The sequence below is a fragment of the Podarcis muralis genome, chromosome 6 (assembly GCF_964188315.1).
Source record: "Podarcis muralis chromosome 6, rPodMur119.hap1.1, whole genome shotgun sequence".
Lineage (NCBI taxonomy): Eukaryota > Metazoa > Chordata > Lepidosauria > Squamata > Lacertidae > Podarcis > Podarcis muralis.
In genome coordinates, this window is record NC_135660.1 from 8237914 (window position 1) to 8264796 (window position 26883).

General features: G+C 50.1%; 1 protein-coding gene across 2 annotated transcripts in view; it reads right to left on the reverse strand.

The window, feature by feature from the left end:
* Positions 1-351: 351 nt before the first annotated feature.
* EPHB3 (EPH receptor B3) overlaps positions 352-26883 on the reverse strand; it is an 86668-nt gene continuing 60136 nt past the window's right edge. Inside the window, exons 4-16 of one of the 2 annotated variants that reach the window (XM_028731687.2) lie at positions 16374-16529; positions 15185-15520; positions 12742-12866; positions 11052-11220; positions 10828-10933; positions 9283-9335; positions 8480-8602; positions 8105-8352; positions 5967-6182; positions 5354-5503; positions 5074-5267; positions 4590-4745; positions 352-1685 (exon numbers count right to left, since the gene is read on the reverse strand). In XM_028731687.2, coding sequence (XP_028587520.2) covers positions 1577-1685; positions 4590-4745; positions 5074-5267; positions 5354-5503; positions 5967-6182; positions 8105-8352; positions 8480-8602; positions 9283-9335; positions 10828-10933; positions 11052-11220; positions 12742-12866; positions 15185-15520; positions 16374-16529 — 2141 coding nt within the window. In that variant the 3' untranslated portion in view covers positions 352-1576. Of the gene's footprint in view, positions 1686-4589; positions 4746-5073; positions 5268-5353; positions 5519-5966; positions 6183-8104; positions 8353-8479; positions 8603-9282; positions 9336-10827; positions 10934-11051; positions 11221-12741; positions 12867-15184; positions 15521-16373; positions 16530-26883 lie in introns of both variants that reach the window. The other variant, XM_028731686.2, reaches the window with a different exon arrangement.

Consider the following 26883-nt stretch of genomic DNA (forward strand, 5'->3'; position numbering starts at 1 on the left):
AGCTGCGCAGGAAGAAGAGAGGCATTGTGGGTAAGGGAGACAGTGGTTAGCTGGACACACATGCACAAAGCAACTCTGTGATACCAGCAGGGAAGCAGGAGGTGGGGCCGCACTCTGCAGTTGCCACTGCCACCCCACTTGCAAGGTCCTCCCAACGTCTCGTTGCTTGTAGCCTGCGGCTGGAAGGAAAGCGTTGCCCGCTTCCTTCTGGAGGCAAAGGGAAGAAGAAAAACTCTATAATAGAGGAAGGAAGGAAGGGAAGGTGCCTGACATTTTGTGTGTGTTGCGGGTTCTGTGCAGCGGAGAAAGGGAGAGGGGAGAGAGGGATCGATCGATCGAAGGAAACTCAAGTAAAATTGTTATTGCCTTTATTCGGCCCATGCCTTTTTGCACGGTCCAGACGGCCAGTACACGCACTCGTACACATGCAAGCTCGCCACCTCCACGAGGGAGCCTCCTGCCCCCTCGGCTCAGGGCTGCAGAGGCTTTCGGAAGAAAGCAAAACGAAACAGGGGGGCGGTGGGTGGGTGGGAAATAGAGGGAAGTGTTCCAGTCTTTTTGGCAGCGATCATAGCGTGTGTCAAGAAAAGGATCCGCAGAGATGGGCGTGCGGCTGACAGGGCCTGCTCCTTCCTGCATAAAACATGAGGTGGGGAGGAAGTCGTGGCGGGGGGTGTGGAGTGGGGGGGGGGGTCTGAGATTGCAAGGCTCCTCCGCTCCGCCTCCCCTTTCTCTGGAATCCTGCTGCCTTTCAACGTCCGCCTGTCCGTGTGATCTCTGTGCAAACTCGCGCTGACGGGTCTCTGGAAACACCCACGGCTGCGATTGCAAGACGCGGAGCCGGGTCGCCCAACTCCTTTGAGTAGAAAACTCACCGGTGCCGCCACCGGCTTTGTAGTTCCAGCGTTCAAGGTCCCAAATGGACCGGCCACCATCTCTCCCTGCAGACGCCCCCTGCCGGCCCCGGGGAGCGGAGCTGGCCCTGGCGCAATCGTCTCTGGGCGTGCGGGGAAAACACCCGGCTGGATGCCCCTTTCCTGGGGAGGAGAGCGGCTCTGGCAGGTTGTTGGCTGGGGATTCCTTTTCCTCTTGGGCAGCGTGGAGTTGGAGGAATCTTCCGCAGCGAGGGCTGAGATGCCCAAAGGACAACGATGGCACCGTTGGAGGGCAGTGGGGGAGAGCCTCAGTGAGAGGGGAGAGCCGGTGCCTCCATCCCCGCCCCATCCATAATGCGCCTTCAATATGAAGACTCCGCGTTGCTGGCACGCCATTGCGAGCACGCAACAGCGAAATAAAAAAAGGGGGGAAAGGGGGGAAAGAAGAAAAAGGCAGGGTTTCCTTCAGGCCTCTCCCCCCGCGTGCCGTTAATCTAGCTAGGACCACCCTAGTCCGTCCCGCCAGAGGTCTGTTGACAAGCCAATAGGCTCCACGCAAAAATATGGGGGTGGAGGGTTGTGGGGTGGAGAGAGAACGACACCTCTCCCCGCCCCACACTCAGGAAGCTGGGCAGCACCACAAACTAGAATCCCAGGGAGGTTCCCCCGTCGGGTCCATTCCAAGCCAGAGTCCTCAGCCGTCAAACCTGAACTGGCAACGTCTGGTTCATTTGTAACCTCATGTCCTGTATGCTGCTCAGAATCTTCTTCTGGTGTCCTGCTAGCGTCACTCCTATCCTGAGCAAGTCCCTGGAAAGACACAGGGAGCAAAGGAGTTAGCAATGCATGGAAAGGGGAACTCAGCTTTTGGGGGGTGTCGGTAGGTGCAGGAAAGGGAGTAAGTGCAGCTGACCCATGGAACTCCCTGCCACCAGATGCATCAATGGGAGGGCTGGTGGAGAGCAGTGTGTTTTTGCTCAGGGGCATGAGTTGCATTTAAATCTCTCCCTGGCCATGAACTCACTAGGTACCCTAAAAAGATGCAACGTGGTGGGTAATAATAATGACCTATATTAAAACATTGTGGTCAGAATCACTAACACACAAGGCAATCAGAGTTCTCAAATTCAATACAATTTTTAAGGCAGAAGTTCCACTGTGCAATCGTAAATCTTTGTCCTGATGGAACCACTAACTTAGCACTGTGCTGGATGGACACGACTCTATTTTTAGTGGTGAACTGACTTCCATTTAATGAATTGACTTTTTCAGCCACAGTCCTGCCTGCCCCCTTCAGATGACCTTCCTCTTCTCCACTTGACACTTGGGTACGACTGTGGTTAGTGTCTCTGGACCTTAAGAATACAGAGTCCGTGTTTAAGCAGCTGGGGATCTTTTAATTAATTTTTTTGCTGGGCAGTGAGGCTCTGTGAACAGTCCACACATGGAGGACACCTCCCTGCCCCGGACAGGACCATTCTTGAGCAGCGGTGCCATCAGTGAAGGCCTCTGGGGCAGGCGTCCAGAGGCCCCCACTTAGCAGAAGAGAAAGGAGAGCCCTCGATGCAGCGGGGCTGGCTTGGCACATTCCGGAGAGAGTGACTCAATGTGCATGGCCCTCTGCAGAACCCACCCCCACCCCTGCAATAAGACATTTAAATCCAGAGCACCACTGTTCTCAAGCGAAGGCACGGGGGGATTCTGAGTCCCTGGCCTAACAAAGGGCCAATTCAAAGTCTTCCTTTGCTTTTTTTTTTTGGCAGTGCTGAAGTCAGTACAAGAGGATTGACTTGATGGAATGCATGTCCCATGAAGGTCTCGGCAAATACTCAAGTGCCGGCTCGCCACATTTGGCACCAGCAAGGATCTTTCGACTAGGGGCTGGCACCAGGAGATGGCGAGTTGTGACCCCGGACGATGAATCGCCTACAAAAGACTGTCATCTCCCCACCCACCCACCCCTGCCCGGTAGGCTGGTGAGAATTTCATTCCACAGTCCAAATGCAAGGAATGAAGAGGAGCTCTCTGGACACAGAAGACAGCATGATGGAGGTCGGGTGTGGATGATCAAAACCCAAAAATGTTGAAGGGAAATGTAGGGTTAGGCAAAGGCTCCACCTGGGGCAACACTCACATTTAAAGCAGTCGTGGCTTCCCCAAAAGAATCCTGGGAAGTGTAGTTTGTTAAGGTCATTGAGGGTTGCTAGGAGGCCCCTGTTCCTCTCACAGGGCTACAATTCCCAGAGTTCCCTGTGCAGAAGGATTGCCTGATAAACCACTCTGGGAACTGTGGTTCTGGGAAGTGAACAGGGTTTTTCTAACTGTTCTCAGAACCCTTTAAAAACTCCTGGAATTCTTTTAGGGCAGGGGTCTGCAACCTTTAAGACAAAAAGAGCCACTTGGACCCGTTTCCGAAGGAAAAAAAACTGGGAGCCGCAAAACCATTGTGACATTTAAAGCATGCGCGCCGCTGCCCTCCGATCTGACAGCGGGCGGGAAGGTGACGTCGGGACGGTGCGTGACTAACGCATGCACCGCCCCCATGCGATGTCACAGCCAGTACAGTGCCCGCCACAGTGGGGAGAGTCGGGGCGCACAATGCGCCTCCTCCCCTCGCTAGTATCCGCCCCGGAGCTGCGGCAAAGGTGTAAAAGAGCCACATGCGGCTCCGGAGCTGCGGGTTGCAGACCCCTGTTTTAGGGGAAGCCCTGGCTGTTTAAAGGGGTCTCACGGTGCTTTAAATGTATGGTGTGAATGTGGCCATAGTCCAGTGTCTGACAGTGATCAGGCAGTTAAAGGTAAAGGGACCCCTGACCATTAGGTCCAGTCATGACCGACTCTGGGGTTGTGGCGCTCATCTCACTTTATAGGCCAAGGGAGCCGGCGTACAGCTTCCGGGTCATGTGGCCAGCATGACTAAGTCGCTTCTGGCGAACCAGAGCAGCGCACGGAAACGCCGTTTACCTTCCCGCCGGAGCGGTACCTATCTATCTACTTGCACTTCGATGTCCTTCCGAACTGCTAGGTTGTCAGGAGCAGGGACTGAGCAACAGGAGCTCACCCCGTTGCGGGGATTCGAACCACCGACCTTCTGATCGGCAAGTCCTAGGCTCTGTGGTTTAACCCACAGCGCCACCCGCGTCCCTATGGCCAGGCAGTTACTGACGCTTAAAAGCTGCAAACACAGGGTACAAAAGAACTGGACAATTCCAGGAGTCTAATGTCAAAAGGGGATGGTGGAAGCCAGATTTTCAGAGCGCAAGGGAGTGGGCTTCGGTGCCCCACACTGTCTCCACCATTCCATAGGATTGGAAGAGCAATGCGTAATAAACAGACATATTAAAATGGGCATGATTTTGAGAGGTCACAGAATCAAGGAGCTGGGAGGCCCTGGGTAGGCACTCTCTTGCTTAAAAGCATCAAGAAGTCTCAACTGTATGCCATGTCCAGCACACTCTGAATGCATCCTAGCCAAAAGCAGGCGTTAGGTTGCCCACCACAAGTGGACCAGGGAACTACAAGCCCATCTCTGTTCCCCTGTGGCTTGTAGCATCCCTGGTGAGGATGCTCCAGTCATCACCTGGCCCCTGAGATCGTACCCAGGTGACATAACATGCCAGTCTCGGCCTCCCCCTGCAACGTTGTCTGGCTTATCTGGAAACGGCCCGGTCTCCTGGGGCCACTGTGTGCTTTGCCCCGCCCCTTCGTACTTACTCGGCTGTCATTTGGGCGACCAGGTCGAAGGAGGCGAATCCGGCGTTGACGAAGTTCTCCTTGTACCGCCCCATTTTGATGGCGTCGAGCCAGTCGCCCACAGTGGTGAAGGTGGTGTAATCCGGAACGGTGCGGTCCAGGAGGGGCTGGGAAACGCTGCGAAGGATGAGAGAGCCCAGAGGTCAGGCAAGGCTCAGGAGGGGGAGAGCGGGCTGCGTGTGGGGCTGAGCCTCAGGGGGGCAGTCCTGGCAGTCCAGTGTCGCGCGAGGAGGCTAAAGGCGGCTGTGCGCTTCCCTGTCCACCCTCTTTGCTCGTCGCTCCAGCCCCGGTTGCTGCCTGACTCCAGCCCCCAAGGCCATAGATAGATATATCCGAGGTTTGCTTATTTATCTTTCCTCCATGAGAGCTAGAAACTTGGCACAGTTAGTCCAGACACAGCAGGTTGCCTGTGCTTGGAGAGGGTGAGGGGGCGAACGGCACTGACCCAGATTGCACGCTGGCGATGACCTTCAGGCTGGCCGCGTTGCGGATCAGCTTGTCGAGTGTGTTCACGATCTGCGAGAACTTGGGCCGGAGGTTGCGGTCGCGCACCCAGCAGTCCAGCATGAGCTGGTGCAGCGCCGTGGGGCAGTCCATGGGCGGTGGAAGGCGGTAGTCTTGCTCCACAGCGTTGATCACCTAGTGAGAAACAGGCAAGGGGTCACGGAGGGGCGCTTTTGCTCCTGCACCTCTCCTTCTCCTACACAGGAGGAGGCCGTACTTACATCCTGGTTGGACATATCCCAGTAAGGTCTTTCGCCGTAGGACATCACCTCCCACATGACGATCCCGTAGCTCCACACGTCGCTGGCAGACGTGAACTTGCGGTAGGCGATGGCTTCCGGGGCCGTCCACCGGATCGGGATCTTGCCGCCCTGTGGGAAGAGACACTTGATACCGTTAATTAGCGCCAACCCCTTCAGGAGGGAGATGGGGTCAGCCTGATTATGCTGGGCTAATGAGAGTTGCATTCCAATTTATTTATTTTTAAACTGTAATGCATCAGGCTGTCCCAAGTTTTCAGACAAAGGGTCTCTACCTGGAGACACCATTGGGATTGAACCTGGAAGCCAAGCAGTGGCTCTAACCACTAGGCTATGGTCTCTTCCCAAAGATGTGGACCTCCCACTAGTTCTTCCCTCAGCATATTTTTTTTGTGCTCTTCTTAATTCTAGTTCTGGCCTCATCGGGGTAACTCTTCTTTCCCTGCAGGGTTTCCTTATAGCGTTCAAGTGGCCCTAGATATCTCTGTGCGGAGAGACCAGTACTTATACAGGGCTTCTCTGCCAGGCCTCTGAGAGGGGAGGGACAGGGCATGGCGGCGAGGGTGTCACATACCAGCGAGCTGGTGTAGGTGGGGTCCGCGGGGTCATCCTCCAAGAAGCGCGAGAGCCCGAAGTCGGACACTTTGCACACCAGGTTGCTGTTGACCAAGATGTTGCGGGCTGCCAGGTCCCGGTGCACGTAGTTCATCTCGGACAGGTACTTCATGCCAGCGGCGATGCCGCGAAGCATGCCAACCAGCTGGATCACCGTGAACTGCCCGTCATTCAGCTGTTGGTGGAACAAGAAGAGGGGTCAGAAAGAATTGCTCAGGTTTGAAAAGATCAGCTCTCCATGTGCTGCTTCCCTGCCTATGCTTGCTGTGATGGCCTGGGACTCAGGCTCGGACTCGGAACCAGAGGAGACTCAGTCTGCACTGGATCCTTTGCCTCAGGCATCACCTGAACCAAGTCTGGGGCCTGATCCTGAAGAGTCCCAGTCTGCACAGGTTCCCCTGCAACAAGCACCAGCTGGGCCGAGTCAGGGGCCTGAGCCTTCCCTGGCTCCAGATGTGGGGATTACCTCTTTGCCTTCAGCTGGGCCATCACTTACAGCTGCTCCACTACTGGTTTGGTCAGGGGAGGCTGAGGTGGCCCCTGGGTCTAGTAACCCATCAACGTCTCCCAAGTTGCAGAGACTGAGGTCTGAGAGAAGGAGAGACCTGAGTACTCGCAGGAGGAGTGCTTGCCTTTGGGCAAAACAGGGAGGTGAGTTGCCGGGGGATCAGGACCAGCTGCTACCCTGACAAAGATAAAAGGCTGTCGGACCCTGCCCCAGGCTGCGGGAGCAACATTGCTGTGTGCTAGATCCTGCCTGAGATCCTGTACCTGACCTTGTCTGGTTTCCTGCCTCGTGTCCTGCCTTGGCCCTGTCGGACTGACTCCTAGCAGAACCTTTGGATTCTGGTCCGGTCCTGGACCATGTTTCACAGGTTACCCCCAGGCCCAGCACACTTGCCATGGTGCGTGCATACACACACACACAGGCACACACGGCTTGTGCATCGCAAGCAAATGGGCTCGTGCAATATGTCAGGTGACAAGCAACCCCTGCCAAACATTGGAGCAACACATCCACATTTGATGGGTTGAATATGGCTCAGATAATAATAATAATAATAATAATAATAATAATAATAATAATAATAATAATAATAATAATAATAATTTATTTATACCCCGCCCATCTGGCTGGGCCTCCCCAGCCACTCTGGGCGGCTTCCATAAAAACCACAAATACAATAAAATATCACACGTTAAAAACTTCCCTGAACAGGGCTGCCTTAAGATGTCTTCTGAATGTCAGGTAGTTGTTTATCGCTTTGACATCTGCTGGAAGGGCGTTCCACAGGGCGGGCGCCACTACCGAGAAGGCCCTCTGCCTGGTTCCCTGTAGCTTTGCTTCTCGCAATGAGGGAACCGCCAGAAGGCCCTCGGCGTTGGACCTCAGCGTCCGGGCAGAATGATGGGGATAGAGACGCTCCTTCAGGTATACTGGACCGAGGCCGTTTAGGGCTTTAAAGGTCAGCACCAACACTTTGAATTGTGCTCGGAAACGTACTGATCATAGAATTGGAAGAGACCACAAGGATGAGTATATTTATAAAGCCCAAAGTGTTTCTGTTAGGGATGATATGGGCTGAAATCCCCCCCCCCAAAAAAAATGTTAAAGTTGCTTATGTATGCACCAACAGCAGCTTGGATTCTATATGTGCAGAAATGGAAGGAAGAAGAAGCTCCAACCAAGGAAGAATGGATAAGAAAGATAATGGAGTATGCTGCTGGCAGTTCCCACACTGCGAGAAGCCAAGTTACAGGGAACCAGGCAGAGGGCCTTCTGGGTAGTGGCACCTGCCCTGTGGAACGCCTCCCACCAGATGTCAAAGAGAACAACAACTACCAGACTTTAGAAGACATCTGAAGGCAGCCCTGTTTAGGGAAGCTTTTAATGTTTGACGTACTATTGTATTTTAATATTTTGTTGGAAGCCGCCCAGAGTGGCTGGGGAAGCCCAGCCAGATGGGCGGGGCATAAATAATAAATAAATTATTATTATTATTATTATTATTATTATTATTATTATTATTATTATTATTAACGTCTGCTGGAAAAGAGCCCAGGAAGCTCTTGGCAAGACCAGGGAGACCTGCTCACCCGCAGGAAGGAGTCGAGGGCGCAGTTCTCCATGAACTCCGTGACGATCATGACGGGTCGGCTCTTGGTGACCACCCCCTCCAGGTGAATGATGTTTGGGTGGTCAAACTGCCCCATGATGCTGGCCTCGCTCAGGAAGTCTCGCCTCTGCCGGTCCGTGTAGCCCACTTTCAGTGTTTTGATGGCCACAAAGATCTCCCTCCTGCCTGGAAGCTTGAGGCGACCCCGGCAGACTTCTCCGAATTCACCTGTGGGAGGGCAAGACGGTCACATGACGGAAGTGAGTGGCCACACCCACCGAGAGCACAGCCAAACCCCGCCCCCTCCTCTTCACTTGGTGGAAGGGAGGAGCTGGGCCGCCATCAGGTGACTTGCCTGCTCCAATCACCTCCTCGATTTTCACGCACGAAATGTCGATTTCCTTGGCAAACTCCCGGACGGCTTCGTTGGGGTCCTCGTAAGTGAAAGGGTCGATATAAACCTTCATCCCTGGAGTGACTGCAAGGACAGAGAGGCGATGGATAAGGACACATGCTTTTATCAGACATATCTGGGTCTCATTTAAGTTTGACTCGCCTAGGTTCTTCTCGATTATCCCCGAGATTAGAATCATATAATTATAGAATTGTGGAGTTGGAAGGGACCGCGAGGGTCATCTAGTCCAACCCCCTGCAATGCGGGATTCTTTTTGCCCAACGGTAGGTCTGGTGGCAAATTATGCAATTATTTTTCTTTTTAAACTAAAAAGGCGTTTTTTACATGCCTTCAATTCAGTGACACCCGTAAAGGAAAATCCTGTTCTGAATACTGTGGGCAGTTTTTCCTTATTACAATGAGGGCTAGAAACTTGTAATCTCTTTTGTCAAAATGGAATGCAAAGGTTCTTGGGGTTGGAAGAAGGCCGCCAGGAATTGCCATAAGGGAGCACAGTTGTGAGGATACATGATCCTCACCGCTATGTACCACCTTTCCATCAGAGAAAGAGGACGAAGAGGTTTACATGCAGCCTTTGGCAGCAGCTACAAGGGTGACTGCCGCCTTTGGGGCTGCTGAGCACACACAGGCATGCAGGCATCTCTGGGAAATAAATGCAGGCTTGAGAAAGCAGAACCCACAAAAACAACGTTCACATGCCTGTGTGACTCAGGTGCTCATGCCACCCCTGGCTTGATACTCACTGTATTGCTGCAGCTTCTCTGTATACTCTGAGTCTGTGTTGTTTTGTTGCTTCCTGCCCAAAGAGAAAAGAAGGCATCAAAGAGCCTGCAACGTTACGCGCAGGTTCCACCAAAACCTGAGCACTGGAACACTGAACACCACTGCACACAGAGAGCCGAAATATACTCCACCCATCCTCTTGGTCTGTTATCTATGCAGTTATTATCATCCATGCACAAATGATAGCTGGAGAGTATTCAATCAGCCCTGGGAATACCATGAAGGCAGGGTGCTATAAAGGGCTTCTGTGCTTAAGTTGCATTCATTGCACCTCTAACTGAAGGGCCACAGTCTGCACTTTCTGCATTCTGCTTCCCTCTGACCTCGTGGCTTATAATTCCTTTCGCCTCCATGGATATACAGATATCTATACAGACATGGACAACTGAGAATTGCACACCATGCATCTGATGAAGTGGAATCAAGTCCACGAAAGTTGGTGAGATGGGGGCACCTGCGGTCCTTCTAGAAGCGGTCAAACTGCAACGACTATTGACCCTAACCAGCATGAGTTAGAAACTCATATACAGTGGAACCTCGACTTACATACGCCTCGTCTCGTGGACGTTCCAAGTTGCATTTGCAGCAAACCCGGAAGTAAACACTGGGTTTGCCACGATTCGCGCATGCGGCTTCTGCCATCTGCGCGTGTGCAGAAGTGGCTGCCGCCGTCTGCGCATGCGCAGAAGCGCACTACCACCAAACGTGCACGTGCACAAGACGCCTCTTCTAGTGTCCCGTTTCGACCAGTGGATGGACCTCGGAATGGATGATGTCCATAAGTAGAGGTTCCACTGTATATATATAAGCTGATCACCAAATGGCACCTTAAGCCACAGTTGAGGTCGCCACAATGGAATGTCTAGGCACCTCCCCCCACCCCCGATGAGATCTTTCTTGCTGTTGGTTTCATTTCTATACCACTTTATATTTTAAAGAACAAATCTCAAAGCGGTTTACAATACATCAAAGCATCAAATAAAACAATCCAGAATAAAGCAAATGCAAGCTTTGAGAAAAATACTTCAAATCCTTCTCTAAGTGACGTTTTGCTTTCCCCAGTTGCCAACCTGGTATTCAGAGATCTCCATGCGGTTGCAATGGGACTCACACCAGTTGCAAAATGCGCCTTGTGCCTGGCTAATTTCCAGCACGGGCTCAGGGATGATGAGAATTGGGAGTCCAACAACTTCTAGAAAGGCGAAGTCTCCCCGTCCCTGACTTAAGTCATAATCAATCAGTCTTGGAGGTGCCGCAAGACTTTTGCTTGCTCATGCAAGCCGGGGATAGCCAACGTGGTGCCCTCTGGACTCTGTGGATTACCACCATTGGCCATGCTGGGAGTTGAGAGTCTAGCAACATCTGGAGGGATGGGAGCCGTAGGCTGAAACATCTGGACAGCACCACAAATTGTCTATCGCTAATATAGCCAGATCCGATCCTTGACAGAATGAATAGTCACGCCCCTCCCTGGAGCTCAGGCTCTCCCTCGCCCCCACCAGTACCTGAAGCAGACAATGGCTATCACCACGACCGCGATCACGAAGACGAGGCCTGCGGTAGCTGAGCCCACGATAAGAGGCAGTTCCTGGAAGCTCTTGCTACTGGAGCCTGTTAGGAGAGGAAGAAGAGGGAGGAAGAGTGTTGGAAGGTGGGAGTGGAGAAGGAAGGGAGATGCTTGGACAGCAGAAGCCTGTGGGGAAGGGAGGGGAAGGTGCAGAGCTCATACCATCCTCCACTGGTGTCCGAAACTCCATGGGGAGGCTGTACATCCCATAGCCGGCCACCGTGCGAGCCCGGACCTGCACCATGTAGGCAGAGTTGGACTTCAGCCCTTCCAAGCGCACGTTGTTCTTCTGGCTGGTGACGGTGTTGGCGATGCCGTCGCTCTGCTCCTGCTGCAGGGAAAGAGAAAAGGGGCATCGCAGGGTCACATCCAGCCCTTCCCTGACTTGGATGGTTTTAAAAGAGGAGTAGACTAATTCATGGAGGAACAGCAGTCAAAGGCCACTAGCCCTGATGGCTGTCTTCTGCTTCCACAGTTGGAGGCAGTAATGCTTATGAAGACCAGTCACTGGAAACTGCAGGAAGGTAGAGTTGCTCTTGCGCTCAAATCCTGCTTGCTGGTTTCCCACAGGCACCTGGTTTGCCACTGTGAGAACAGGATGCTGGACTAGATGGGTCATTGGACTGATCCAACAAGTTCTTCTTATGTTCCTAACACCTAGAGGGCCAAAGGTTCCCCACACCTGCTTTAGGCATCTCTACAAGAAGGGACACGCAGAGCAAAAGAGTTCAGGGTCACCCCAGAATTCTCCTTTGCATAACTTTCTAGTGGTTTTCTCTATAGAAAGGCACCCTACATTGATAAGATGCTTCCCCCATTAAATAACCTGCATTCTCTCCTCCTTATCATCGCTAATCATCATTATTGGTTGCTGCTGTAATAATAATAATAATAATAATAATTATTATTATTATTATTATTATTATTATTATTATTATTATTATTTATGCCACGCTCATCTGGCTGGGTTTCCCCAGCCACTCTGGGCAGCTTCCAACAAAGATTTTTATACATTAAAATGCCACACATTAAAAACTTCCCTTTCAGGTGTCTTCTAAATGTCAGGTAGTTGTTTATCTCTTTGACATTTGATGGGAGGGCGTTCCACAGGGCAGGCGCCACTACCAAGAAGGCCCTCTGCCTGGTTCCCTGTAACTTTGCTTCTCGCAATGAGGGAACCGCCAGAGGGCCCTCGGCGCTGGACCTCAGTGTCCGGGTAGAACGATGGGGGTGGAAACGCTCCTTCAGGTATACAGGACTGAGGCCGTTTAGGGCTTTAAAGGTTAACACCAACACTTTGAATTGTGCCCGGAAACGTACTGGGAGCCAATGTAGGTCTTTCAAGACTGGTGTTATGTGGTCTCAGTGGCTGCCCCCAGTCACCAGTCTAGCTGCCACATTCTGGATTAGTTGTAGTTTCTGGGTCACCTTCAAAGGTTATTAACCGTTGCTCTGTACTGCACCTCTCGTTGCCAAAGTGTTTCGTTATATATGGAATATAATCCAGCACCCTCCAGATGATGCTGTTCCCCAACTCCCACTGTTCATAGTGGCCGGGGCTGGTGGGAGTTGAGAGTCCCACAACGCCTGAAAGATTCCCCCATCTCTGCAGCAATCATCACAACCACCCCTGTGAAGTATGCCAGCATCATAGCCCACCTTGCAGACAGGGCAGCAGCACAAACGGCAAGATTTGAACGGAGGTCTTCCTGTTTGGCTGGCTCACCTGCTTGGCTACCGCAGTAGAATTCAGCACACTACCTAATTCCCCTCCCAGCGGGAAAAGAAGTGTGCCGAGTGTTTGTCAAGCTGAAGTGTGCCCCTCACGTCCCTGCCAGAGGATTAGCTTTACCTTCTCAAAGTACTTTATCTCGTAGTCCAGGATGATCCCATTGGGCTGTTTCGGAGGCTCCCAGGAAAGAGTCATGCTGCTTCCCGTGCTGCCGTGCAGATGCATTGTGGGAACTGCTGAAGGAGCTGTGGAACGGGGGGGGGGGGGGTGAGAAGAAGCGTCAGCCTCCCTCTTTATCAGCAGAAATAACAACTTATTTGGCTCCCTTGACAGACAACTCGAGGGATGAACATGTGAGTCGCTGAGGTCCTCAATGCAACACCCAAAGACACCATGGTGCCTCTGTCCCCCCCCCCAATATTTCCCTTGGGGTCCATCAGGGCTCCCCATCACTCCTGATTTTCAAAATGCTTTTCACAAAGATTGTTATTGTCTCTCTCTCTCTTTTTAAGGAGCCAGCAGCAGCAGGGCTGGCAGGAAAGAGCAGTGCAGGCTTCCAGCTTCCTTTCCTTTCTCTAGGACAGCGGTTCTCAACCTATGGATCCCCAGATGTTGTCGGACTACAACTCCCATCATCCCTGAGCTCTGGCCTTGCTAGCTAGGGGTGATGGGAGTTGTAGTCCAACAACATCTGGGGACCCACAGGTTGAGAAAGGCTGCTCTAGGATCTTCTGGGCCTGATTTGGGTGCTCAAAGGAAAGAAAGCAGCCTGGTCTTCCAGCTCCCATCCAAAACATTCAAGTAAGAGGGGGAAAGGCAAACCTGTAGGTGCTTTGTAAGTTTGAGGAATAGCCATTTCCTTGGATGCATTATTGTTTCTGAGGAGGGGGGCCACCCTGGTGCTTTTGGGGTGCTTTCCCTGTATTTTGGGCAGTTGGTTTTTTTTTTGGAAGCCAGGGGTTCACCTGCAATTTTCTTGTTAGGTTGTGTGTGTTTGCGCTGCCTTTTTGGGGGGTGAATGTTGCCTGTCTATTTCACCTGTGTTTTGCTTGTTTTGTGGGTTTAAATGTCGGTGTTTTGCAAGTCTGAGAATCACCAGTATTTCTTATGTGAATTGTTTTCTCCAGCATGAATGTTAGATTTTCCAAATGTGTTACTTAGCCAGATTTCTACTGCCATTTTCTAAGATTTCCAGGACTCAAATAAAGCTGGAGGCAGAACGAAACATTCGCAAGACCACTAAAAATGGCTCAAATCCACTGGAGAGCCAACTGGCGTTCCATTCGCTGTGTCAAACAGGTCACTGTGAAAGGCATGATAGGCGCCAACGTGTCTGCTAAGCCACTGGAATGCAGGACCTGAGCTGGAAGATCCAGTCCCTCATCCGGAATGGAAACCCTTTTCGCTTCCTCTATTGCATATCCCTACAGTAGCAGCCTTCTGGAAAGGTTGGTAGCCCTTCACCAAGCTCCACCAGCAATTTCCCACCAGTCACATTGGAACATTCCATTCACATCATGGAATGATGCCCACTATCAGGGCCGGCTCAAGACATTTTGGCACCTGAGGCAAACCACAAAATGGCGCCCCCTTGCCAGGGGAGAAGAGGGGAGTGAATATCTACACCATGAGCAAAGGGGGGTGGGATGAAGATCAACACTGGTAACAGAGGGTGGGAGGAGACCAGCAGTGCCTCCTATTCACCGCGAGGCCACTGTGGAGGCAGCATTTGGGGAGAGGGTTGCTGAGGAGACAGCAGGTCTAGCAGCAGAAGTGAGCAATGTGTTCTTGGATGCCGGATCTGCCATCCCCGTGGATCTTGCTGCCTGCGGCACTTGCTTCACCTTGTCTCATGGATGAGCTGGCCCTGGCCATCCTGCTTCCACAACAGGAGCTCCCAATCTTTGGAGGTCAGTGGCCCCACATTTGTATTTCTGAATGAGTGTTGGAGCCACTCATCTGGTCGCTCCCCTTCCTCGTATCACTCTCCTCCCGTCCCAAGAGACAGGAGAGAAAGAGTGTGTGCACATACTTTGCTCTCCCATGAGATCTGGGTAAAAGCCAGCTCCAGGAGAATCGATCTGAGCCTGGAAAAGGGCATAGAGATGGAAGAAGAAGTCGGAAAGAACATCTCTCTTCCAAACTTCCTCCTTCAGCTCTAGAAAGGTGGATCCAAGGTCTGGGGAGCCTGGAAGGCCATCGCACTGGCTCATTTCATCGAAGGAGGGGAAATGCGTACAAACTCATTAAAAACAAACAAACCTCGGGCAAGATTTTAGAAATAAAGGACGTAGTTACCGTAAGGCTCCTTCCCGATTCTTTAAGCAAGAACCACCAACACCATTTACGTTCTCGACAACAGCAACCTTAAATCCTTGGCTAGATGCACAACCAGACGCCCAACACACTTACAGGAATCCATGGCAGCTCCAGGGCTCCAAGTTCAAGGCCTGTTTGGCATGAAAGGGCCTCCATCCCAGAGCTTCCTGCTCCACCGCTGGCTCGGCAGAGATTGCCAGGGAGAGCCTAGGCAGCTGCCCTCCCTTTCCCATGAAGCACTCACCTGCCTGGTTGGTGGTGATGTTGACAGAGGCAAACTGGGGGTTCTGGAGGCTCTTGCTGGAGACCCCGTTGACGGCCTGGATCTCGAAGGTGTACTGCGTGTGAGCCATGAGGTTGCTGATGTAAATGTGCCTCTCGGTCAGGCCGAGTTGGCGGGGGACAAACTCCACGTTGTCGTCGCAGCGCATGCACAGCCGGCGCTCCACGCTGCACTTCTTGCAGATGACGTTGTAGAGCAGGTCGTCCCGGCCCCCGGAGTCGCGGGGCTCGCTCCACTCCAGCACCAGGGACGTCTCGTTCACGTTGGATATGACGTTGCGCGGGGCCGACGGGACACCTGCCGCGGGATCAAAAGAGGCTCAAGGCCCCGAAAGACTTCCCTCAAAGCTGGGCTTTCCCCATAACTTTTCGCCACCCCCTCTCCAAAAATAAAATAAAATGTTGCTCAGCATTTACATAAAGGCACGTGAGTCTTTGACGAGTTTTGCATACAAGTTTCTCTAGTCATCTTTACAACCACCTCGTATTGGAGGAAGCAGAGGTAACGCTTTTAGGCGTGGCGGTTTGAGTGGGTACAATGCAAATGTACCCTTTTCTCTCCCGAACCAAGCTCTGAAAAAAAGAAGACTGGTTCTGCAAGTCTGCAGCATGGTTTAGTCTGAGCCAGGGTAAAGCTGGCTGCAGAGGGAACCAATTGGCTAGTACCTGTGACATCAGAAACCGCTGGCTGGGTAGAGCGGAGGTTCTTGGCAGGAAGGTTGCTATTGCTCACGGGGAGGGAGATGGGGAAGGAAATTGGTGTGGGGCATAAACATCGGCAGAAGCACAGGATTGGTTCTGCCGGTGCGTTTACACCACGCCAGCCTCCCGGCTACCTTTCCTTCCAGTAAGCAACAGCACCCCAAAGTTAGCGTAGAGGCTCCACCCCACCCCAAAAGCCATTTCTGTGTGGCGTCACCAGCATACCTCTTCTCCCATCTTCCCAATTCCCGAAGCAGCTTTGCAAATCTTTTGCAAATTGTTAGTTTCGTCAACAAAGCAATGGGCGGAAGTAGAAATGCATTCATGTGCTACCTTAAAGGATCATCTCACTGGCCTTGGTACCCTCAAGCTAGAGTGGAATAATAGGCCCAAAATAAACACATTTTGAAGTGAAACCAAAACTCCAAGCAGCAGAAGGGCAGACTTACTGGTGCAGGCACTGTCAGGTGGATCGGTGTCTGACCGGAAATAGTTGTTCTGGCACATGCAGAGAGTAGCTGCCCCGGAGCTTGTCCGACTGTTGGGAGGGCAAGGGGTGCACCGACTTTCCCCCTGCTTTGACTTGAAGGTGCCCGGTCCACAGGCTGGAAGGGAGGGAAGGAGAGAGAGGAGGTCTCAGTTACTGGCACACAACAAGAGATCCAGTTTAGCCCCATTACACGCAAACGCAGAGCTGGTACACTTATGCAAAAAACCAAATTGCTTCACATTTCAGCCTACTTTTTTGTTGCAACACCTCACCCAAACGAATGCCCTCGCCAGGCTGGGCAATAACAAGCAAATCCTAAAATTAACAATCACTGTGGCATGTTGGCCACAGCATGGAGCGATGGCTTGGATATTATTAATCATTATTATTGTCATCCCAGGGCAGGCTGCAACAACATGAAAACACAAGGCTGGCATCAGTTGAAGCAATTTATATGCAGAAGAATATGGTGTTGTGAGACACAGACAAGCACACCCTGATCTTTATCTAGATAAATGAACTATCACAGAGCAAACACTGGTGGCGCAAATTCTGGGTTGCCTGCAGCACCTGAAGTCAGGTTCCTAATGGTGGCTGGAAAAGGGCCTTGGTGGTGATCTGTATCTTCCTCTTACCTTTTTAGCTGCGACCTGATTCACAGTCCTAATGGAGGCAACAACTGAACCTTATTGCTGGGTACCATCCTCCCCCCCCACCCCGAGTGAGAACATGAAGACCTTGCCCTCGTTCTGAACTAGCTTTGGCCACAGCCAAATCTAACTGACTACTGTGGCGTCATAATAAAGCCAAATCAGAGCGAGGGTGGTGCTTTCTGTCCACAGCATCACCCCAGCTAGGAGAACCAATGGTGAACAATATTGGGAGTTGCGGTCAAACGACATCTAGAGAGCCACAGGTTCCCCATCCCTGATTTAGGCTCTCCAGCCTGACATTCAAGGCTGCTCCATTCCTCTCACCCACAGATCTCCCAGAGTCCCCTTCCTTCTTCCTTTGATTTCCAATCACTTCCAATGTCCATGAATGCAGGGAGGATGGCACTGACGTGGATGTGGATGAAGACGCCAGATCCGAGAGAGGTTCAACGAGGGAGGGCTGTGGCCCTGGGCAAAGTTTGCTTCTCTCTCTCTCTCTCTCTCTCTCTCTCTCTCTCTCAGATCCAAGTCTCCTGCCCCTTAAATGGGAGCTAGGATACAGCCATGTATCACATGTATACATGTGCATGTATACATATACATACATATACACATATATGTATGTATACATATACATATACTTGCTTTCGTAGATTTTCACGGGTACAGGAATGCAGGTTTTGGTGTCCTCGGGTGTCTTCCCGTGTAAAAGTTGGGGTGTCTAGGCGACGTTTCGACGAGGTCTCACTCGTCATCTTCAGGCTGGTGCTTTTTGAAGATGACGAGTGAGACCTCGTCGAAACGTCGCCTAGACACCCCAACTTTTACACGGGAAGACACCCGAGGACACCAAAATATACATATACATGTATACATGTCTCTGCATATGTATACATGTATGTATACATGTACCATGTATTCACAGGCATGTGTGAACCCAAAACAGGGGAGAAATTGCAAAGCACTTTCCAAATTTAAATTGTCAGCAGGTCAACCTAACCAAGCTCTTTCTCTTCCACAATGATTTGAACAGTAGTGCATTTTTTAAAAATATATAAACCACCAACTCGGAGGGAGAAATCCACGACAGCGTACAGTAAAAACATTAAAACGTCACAAAATAATAATTTAAAAGCCCATAAATTTACACCCCACCGTCCAGCCATGGTCAGCTTCGACTTGGTGGGCGGCTTATGGTGGAATCTGCGTCCTGAGAGCTTTGGAACTCCCCCCAGGCCGTGCGGGAACATTTCCCCCCATCTTTTCTTCCCAGAGCCCCAGAGGCTCCTGCCTGCTGAGTTCCCCCCCACGTCTTCTCAAACTACCGCAGGAATCCCGAGAGAAGAGCGAGAAGCATCTCGCTCTGGGATTCCTGCTGACCTCGGAGCTGCCTCCGTGGACCAGACTGACAGTTGCTGAGCAGTCGGGCTGCGAGAGCCAAGACATTTTTTCCTTTCCACCCTCCAATCCCCGGGGGCCTGGAACAACCCACCACGTCCCAGGCCGCGTTCGCCTGGAGGGCTGACTGAGCCGTTTTCCACACAGCTCCTTTCTTTCCTCTCTCCTGCGCCTGGATTTGGTATTTATTATTGATTATGGTTATTATTACTACTTCAAATAAATACAGGGAAGGAAGAAAAATATGCAAGAGTGGGAGAGAACGGGGAAAAAAGGAGAGGGACAGGCCGAAAACACGAACCTTTTGATCTAATAACTTCATGGCTGCCAGCTTTGATTGATTCCCAACCATACGCACCAGCTTCTAGCAACTGAAGCGGTTTCAGGCCCCCCCATTTATATATATATATATATATACAGATTTTTATGGAGCCAGCCCCCCTCAATGTTCAGATGGTGTTCAGTTCTGTCCCCTGGCTTCTCACAACGTCACATGTGACATCAGGAAATCGCACTGGGGCCCCTCAATCAAATTGATTGGGGAAACCCACCCAGATGGGTGGGGTATAAATAATAAATTATTATTATTATTATTATTATTATTATTATTATTATTATTATTATTGAATCATAGAACCATAGAGTTGGAGGGGACCCTGAGCACTATCTAGTCCAACCCCCTGCAATGCAGGAATACGCAGCTGCCCCATGAAGGAATCGAACCTGCGACCTTGGTGTTATCAGCATTGCGCTCTACCCAACCAAGCTATCCACATGGCTCCTCTGTTCTCAACAAAAAACGTTGAATGCAGGTTAAAAAATTGGTCCCAACGAATCAACAGGACTGAGACTGGAGAACAAATGGTCATTGCAGAAAGAGGATCCCCGTGATATATGTACACACACACACACACACACACAGAGAGAGAGAGAGAGAGAGAGTGTGTGTCCCAGATTTGAAATGCACAGAGCTGATCAGAAAACGAGTTGCCAGAATCCTGGACTGCACATCCAAGGGGAGAGGAGAGGGCTGGAGTCTTTATTTGATGCCACATCTAAAACAATTCCATTGATGGAGTGAACTAGCACACCTGGCTAGATCTGAGATAAAAACAGCCGAGATTGGGATTTTGGAAATGTCCCTGAGTGCATGGGAGTGAATTCACTGCCTTGTTTTACCTTTGGTAGCAAAGGCTGGTGGACACAGGAGTCTGCCTTGAACTGAACCAGACCACCAGTCCAACACACTCAGTATTGCCTTTTTAATAGTATTAGTATTAGAATCATAGACTCATAGAGTTGGAATAGACCACAAGGGCCATCGAGTCCAACCCCCTGCCAAGCAGGAAACACCATCAGAGCACTCCTGACATATGGTTGTCAAGCCTCTGCTTAAAGACCTCCAAAGAAGGAGACTCCACCACACTCCTTGGCAGCAAATTCCATTGTCGAACAGCTCTTACTATTAGCATTAGCATTAGTATTAGTAGTATACCGCCCTTTACCCATAGATCTCAGGGCAGCTCACAACATAAAATTTCAATATAAAAAACACAAAATACATAACAAAAATATGCCTTCCCTAACGGGCACCAGCTCCTAGTTTGGTTCACATCAAAATGGGAAGTACCTGGGCACTTTATTAAATACTGGGGACATGGAAAGGAAAGTTATTGTTGACGGAAAGAGATGGCTGTGCAGGGTGGGAAGGTAAGAGCTGCAAGGACTAAGCCTTCCCTCTCCCCAAGATGGGCTCATTCTCCCCTTGAGTCTATTTGCAGGCTCTCCCTCTCTGCCGCCCTGAGAACTAGATGCTTTCCCCTTGTTTTCCTAAACGTTTAAGCTTCTGCAAAGATGCAGCAGATCCTGCGCTGCAAGTTCCGATTTCAAAACCTGTCGTGCTTTTAAGTGCAGGCTTCCCAGACTCCCATCCTGTGGCCACAGCAAAAAATCCAACCCACCCAGGGCAGGACATGAGTACACAGCAGTAAACAGGAGGGGCGGAGGAATTCTCCCCACGCGTGGTCAGGCTCAGGGGCCCAGCCCTAGTGCGCCGACCCCGGCAATGACTGCCGAGGCAAAGCCCTCTTCATCCTGCCTAACCACAGAGAAGTGCCACAGGAATTTGGAGTGCGACAGGAAACTGCCAGGACTGCACCGAAACCGGAGTGGGTGGAATCCAGAGGCAGCAAACGCCGTCCTTGCCCTCTTGCCAAGCTCCAATCAGATGAATAATTTCCATATCCCCCTACCCTGCCAGATTTCTGGCAAATATTTAACAGAGCCTTTTGACTTTTCCATGTTCCCTTTCCAGTTGTTTGGTGAGGAAGGAAGGCAAGTGATTAGAAGCGCAATCCATCATCTCTTCCCAGGCTCCCCTAGACCTCAGCCCTGCTCTGGCTTCGAGGTGCATGAATCCTATTTCATGAATAACATTGTAAGACCCCAGGCTCTATGTGCAACCTCCTCGCTTCAGAAATTTATGCCTGCAGCATCTCACCATCCTGTAGTGGCCTGTGCTGCTATCATGCATCTTGCATTTTCATGCCTGGATAGCTCAGTTGGTTAGAGCGTGGCACTGATAATGCCAAGGTTGCAGGTTCAATCCCCGAATGGGACACCTGCATATTCCTGCATCGTGGGGGGTTGGACTAGATGTTCCTCAGGGTCCCTTCCAACTTTACAATTCTGTAATTTCATGATTCTGTAGATATGAGATCTACAAACAACGACAACAACCACCATCTTGGCTAGTCTGTGCTAGAGAGGTACAGAGTTGCACCTTATTTACCCTGGGCTGGGCCCAAATCCCGGAAACGTCTTAATGTGTCAACTTGTATTTGTTTATTTCTTCTTGCTTCCTGGGCACATGATGTCTGCTGAATGTGAGGGAAAGCATTCATGGCATTGACTCACCCTGGATGTGCAAATCGTGGCTTTTCGCCGCATGGTTATTACCCCATTGCAGCTACAACATCTCCCAAAGTGGGTTAGCCAATTACAGCACAGTAAATGTGGGACAACTTTCAGTCTGGAGGAAACAGGGAATTCTGCGTCACAATGGCGTGGCTGTCAAGGTGCCTTCCTTCCAAATCTGGGCTCCACTGCCCCGAGAAGCCGTGGGCTGAGAGGGTCCCCAGAATATATGATGGCCTCATGGCATCCGGGGGACTTCAGCACCCAAACACCCCTTCCTGGAAGCCCATTGGTTTCTCTTGACCTTGGAAAAAGGCTGGCCCAGACCTTCTGGATCAGGTCTGGGATCTGCTTGGGCAACAACCAACGCTGACCTTGTCTCCTCTGACCGTCTGCCTGACTTCCCTCAGGCTCTGTTCCCAGCCATTCGTGTTTCCTTCTTCCCACCTTGCTGGCATTCCAGACTATTTACAGCCCAGGCTGTCAGCAATAATTAACTTCTGGAATCCATTGCCACAAGATGCAGTCAAGGCCCTGGTGGCTCAGCCGGCTTTTTTTATTATTATTATTTAAAGGCAAATTGATGGCGGGCCATTATGAGTCACAACAATGGAAGAGCCAGCTGCGAGCCAATGGCCAACTGGAGTAGCCAACCAGAGGCTTGTGGGAAACCTGTAGGCAGGCTCCGAGCACAAGAGAGCTCTCCCACCTGTGGTTTCCAACAACTGGTATTCCGTTGCTGCTTCCAGCTGTGGAGGCAGGACATAGTAATCATGGCTTGTAACCATCCGTAGCCTTGCCCTTCGTGTTATCTCCTTTTGAAGTCATCCAAGAGGATGGCAATCCCTTGCTCCTGTAGGACAAGGTTACCAGACATCCCCGTTTCCCGGATTGACAAATCAGTTCCCTGACAAAATCCATCTATTTAGTAGGAAGTTGAAAAGTGTCCCTGGATTAATTGAAAAAAATCTGGTAACCTTACTGTAGGAGCGAGATCCATAGTTTAAACTATGCGCTGAGTGAAGAAGGACTTTCTAGCTGGGAATGGAACCTCGATGCTCAAAGGTCTTTTGATCACCAGACCAGAAGCCAGAGGATGGGGAAGGCTCTCTCTCCCCACCAGGTCCCAACTGGCCACTACTGGAGACTGTGTGCACTGGGAGACAATGGGTCTTTGATATGAAACAGGAAGGCAATGCTTATGTTTTTAATGGCAGGGTGATTCAGCATTAAAAGTCTAACTGAATTGGGCTTAAGAGTGCTGCCGATGTGTTCCTGAGGACAGTATATAATAGAATAATAGAATTGTAGGGTTGGGAGGGTCATCTAGCCCAATCCCTTGCAATGCAGGAATATCAACTAAGGCATCCATGACAGATGGCCATCTAACCTCTGCTTAAAAAAACTCCAATGAAAGAGACGCCACAGCTCTTACTGTCAGACAGTACTTCCTGATGCTTAGTCAGAATCTCCTTTATTGTAACTTGAAGCAATTGGTTTGGGTCCTACCCTCTGGATCAGGGAAAAAAACCCCAAGCTTGCTCCATCTTCCATGTGACAGCTCTTGAGATATCTGAAGATGGCTATCATACCTCCTCTCGGTCTCCTCTTTTCCAGGCTGAACATACCCAGCTCATTCAACCGTTCCTCATCTGGCTTGGTTTCCAGACCCTTGGTCATCTTGGTTGCCCTCCTCTGCACACCTTCCAGCTCGTCAAAATCCTACTCTTACTTCCCTTGATCTGAACAAAAAAAATTCCTTCCAGTAGCACCTTAAAGACCAACTAAGTTAGTTCTTGGTATGAGCTTTCGTGTGCATGCACACTTCTTCAGATACACAGATACACTCTTCCCTTGATCTGGACACTAGACTTCTGTTGATGCAGCCTAGAATAGCATTGGCTTTCTTTGCTGCTGCTGCGTCACATTGTGGACTCATGCTCAGCTTTTGGTCCATTAAGATCCCTAGATCATTTTCACATGTGCTACTGGTAAGCCAGGTGTCCCCCATCGTATATCTGTGTAGTTTTTCCCTATTGAAATTCATTTTGTTAATTTGGGCCCAGTTTTCAAATCTGTTGAAGTCATTCTGAATCCAGATTCCGCTTTCTGCAGCATTAGCCACCCCCCCCCCAAGTTTGGTGTCATCTGCAAGTTGGATGGACACCCCCTCAATTCCTCCGCCCAAGTCATTTATAAAGACGTTGAACAACAAGGGGCCCAGGACAGAACCACATAGCACCCCACTTGTCACTTTTTCCCATAAGACTTGGCGAGCCAAGTAAATCCTTGCCAGAGCCTTAATACCCAACACAATCTTCTCCAGATGTTGTAGGAATCCAACTCCCATTGGCTCCAGCCAGCATAGCCAATGATGAAGGATTATGGGAGTTGTAGTACAACAACATCTGCAGGGCACCACACTGGCCACCCTGAAGCTAAAGGGCAATGAAAATAACTTGATGACAGCACATAAACTAACAAACCACACCCATCCCTCATTTCCAGTTCATCTGCTTAATGGCTTTGGCCCGGTTTCAGCTAAACACTTGCCCACGGGTAAAATGGATCCATCCTGGGGACTCAGAAGGTCCACGGATAATTATATTCTGCCCTCTCAGTTCCCAAATCATCACCAAGTACTTAAAATTTCGGTACTGTTTGCACATTTTCTAATGAACCTGCGAGGGGGTGGGTTCTCTGGATTTCAGAATATTTTGACAAGCAGTGCTGGGTTTACTGGGAATTCAAAAGAAGATGATGTGCCACAGGAGTCATCTATGAGGAGCTGACACTGCTCCACGAAACCAATGGCTGCTGTAAACAGAGCAGGGGCGCAATCTGTCACGGGACGGTGGTGGTAGATGAGACCCTTTCGTTTCCACAATAAAACCAAGAGAAGTAAACGATATTACATTTCTGGGAGGACCAGCGTTTCTGCTGATTTTGTATGTCAGGCTCTACACATGAACCTGTGTTTTCCAATTTTTGCATGTTAGAAATTTCAATAAATATGTTTTGAGGGGAACATTGACAGAAACCAGCTTCACTATCACCAGCCAAGGCTACAGGTGTCCTGCCTGATTCGTTTTGCTGAGCTGTTGCTTTTTGCTACAAATCTCTCCCTCTCTTTTGGGGTGTGTGTGTGTTCCTCAGTACCTTCTCTAAGCAAAACAATTTGCACATGCATTTTATTAAACTGCTTGCAGTTTTGGCAGAAACTGCCTCTGTCTTCTCTACATATAAGGAGCTGCCTTAATCTTCAGCCAGACCCACCTAGCGGACCCGCAGCCTCCTCCTCCAAATGGCAACGACTCACCCCAGCTGGGGTCTTGGCCTCCCCAAATCCTGCAAACTAGAAATGAATGTGGAACATCACGCCTGCATAGCTCAGTTGGCGGAGCAGGAGAACTTTAATCTCAGGGTTGTGGGTTCGAGTTCCACACTGAGTAAGATGCTTCACTGCATGGCAGGGGGTTGGACTAGATGATGCTCGTGGTCCCATCCAGCTCTACAGTTCTGTAATTCTGTCACTCACAAGTGTGCTCTTGCAGCTGCTGAGCTACGGCTTCTCCCATGCACTCAATTCACTTTTCGCATTTATGCAAGGCAAGAGAGGCATTTCACATTCAGTCTCAGTTATCCGTACAACACTCCTGCAAGGTAAGCTAGCATTTCCACTCCCTTACAAGAGACTGATGGCTTACTAGCAGCCCCCTTCCTTCGTCTCCCATTCCCCGAGAGACTAGGCACCCCCCACCCGCCATCCCTCCTTGCTTCGCTCACCGGCAGATGACACCACGCACCCCTTCTGACTGCAGCCTGTCAGCCCTGTGGGCGACACCCAGCACAAGCCCTCCCCCCCCCCCGTGCGGGCAGCCCCCTAGCCCCCAACCCCTCAAAGCCGCTGCCTGCTCCGTTGGTTGGAACAAGGCGTCTTGTGTGACCCTCTTTTCTGGGGGGTTGATAAATGCCAGGAGGCCACAGCTGTGAGTAGCTGGATCCAAACCCTCAAACAGACTTCCATTCACACCATAATCAACCCCTTTGTTGCAGGCATGGCTGCAAGGATGGGGAGGGGGGGGAAAGGCTCTATATCTCCCCCCCCCCCCCAAAAAAAAAGATTCAAAGTAGATGAATTAATCACAGGCTTTGGGGGCAAACGGCTGGTTCCATCACTTTTTTTTTGTAAAAAGGATTCACAACAGCCGTTCCAAACTGAGGTGAAATTGTTTTTCAGGCTCAATGGGTACAGCACGAGACTCTTGATCCCAGGTTTGTGGGTTTGAGCGCCATGTTGGTCGAAAGATTCCTGTATTGCAGGGGGTTGGACTAGATGACCCTCAGGGTCCCATCCAACTCTACCAGTCTGTGATTCTAGGTGTGATATTATCTTGCAGCCCTGCTCACAGTGAAGAGGTCAGGAAGAAGGGAGCGCTTTGGCTCCCCAGGTAAGCCTTATAGCAGTGCAGCTAATGACAACCAAAGTTGCCTCGGGATCATTTCCAAGCCATGCTTACAGCAGGAATGGGGGACCTTATACAGCTCGGGGGCCACATGGAATGGTGGGTGGGGCAAGAGGAAAAAGCAGGCAGAGCAATGAATGTGAGTTTCATCTCTGTGCAGTATGCTAGTTTCTATGTCTCCCTCTCGCCCCCAGGGAGCCAAGCAAGCAAGAGGCATTATCAGAGTCCAAGGAGCCAGACAAAAAACATTCAAGGAGGGTGCAAAGCAGGGCTGGTAGTTTATTATTATTAGCAGCAGTAGTAGTTGATTTTATTAATATTTTGATTTTTCTAAAAAGCTTATTTTAAATTCTACTTTTGTTATCTATCTATCTATCTATCTATCTATCTATCTATCATCTCTATCTGTCATCTATCTATCTATCTATCTATCTAATCTATCTATCTCTATCTGTCATCTATCTATCTATCTATCATCTATCTATCTATCATCTATCTATCTATCATCTATCTATCTATCTATCTATCATCTATCTATCTATCTATCTATCTATCTATCTATCTATCTATCTATCTATCATCTATCTATCTATCATCTATCAATCAATCATCTATCATCTATCTATCTATCTATCTATCTATCTATCTATCATCTATCTATCTATATCTATCTATCTATATCTATCTATCTATCTATCTATCTATCTATCTATCTATCTATCATCTATCTATCATCTATCTATCTATCTATCTATCTATCTATCTATCTATCTATCTATCTATCATCTATCTATCTATCTATCATCTATCTATCTATCATCTATCTATCTATCTATCTATCTATCTATCATCTACAGTGGTGCCTCGCAAGACGAAATTAATTCATTCCGCGAGTTTTTTCGTCTTGCGATTCTTTTCGTCTTGCGAAGCACGGTGTCGGGAAAGTTTTGGAAAAGCTTCAAAAATCACCAAAGTCTTTAAAAACCTCAAAAACGGCTACCACACCACGTTCTATGAGTTGCTCCTGGAAGTCAAG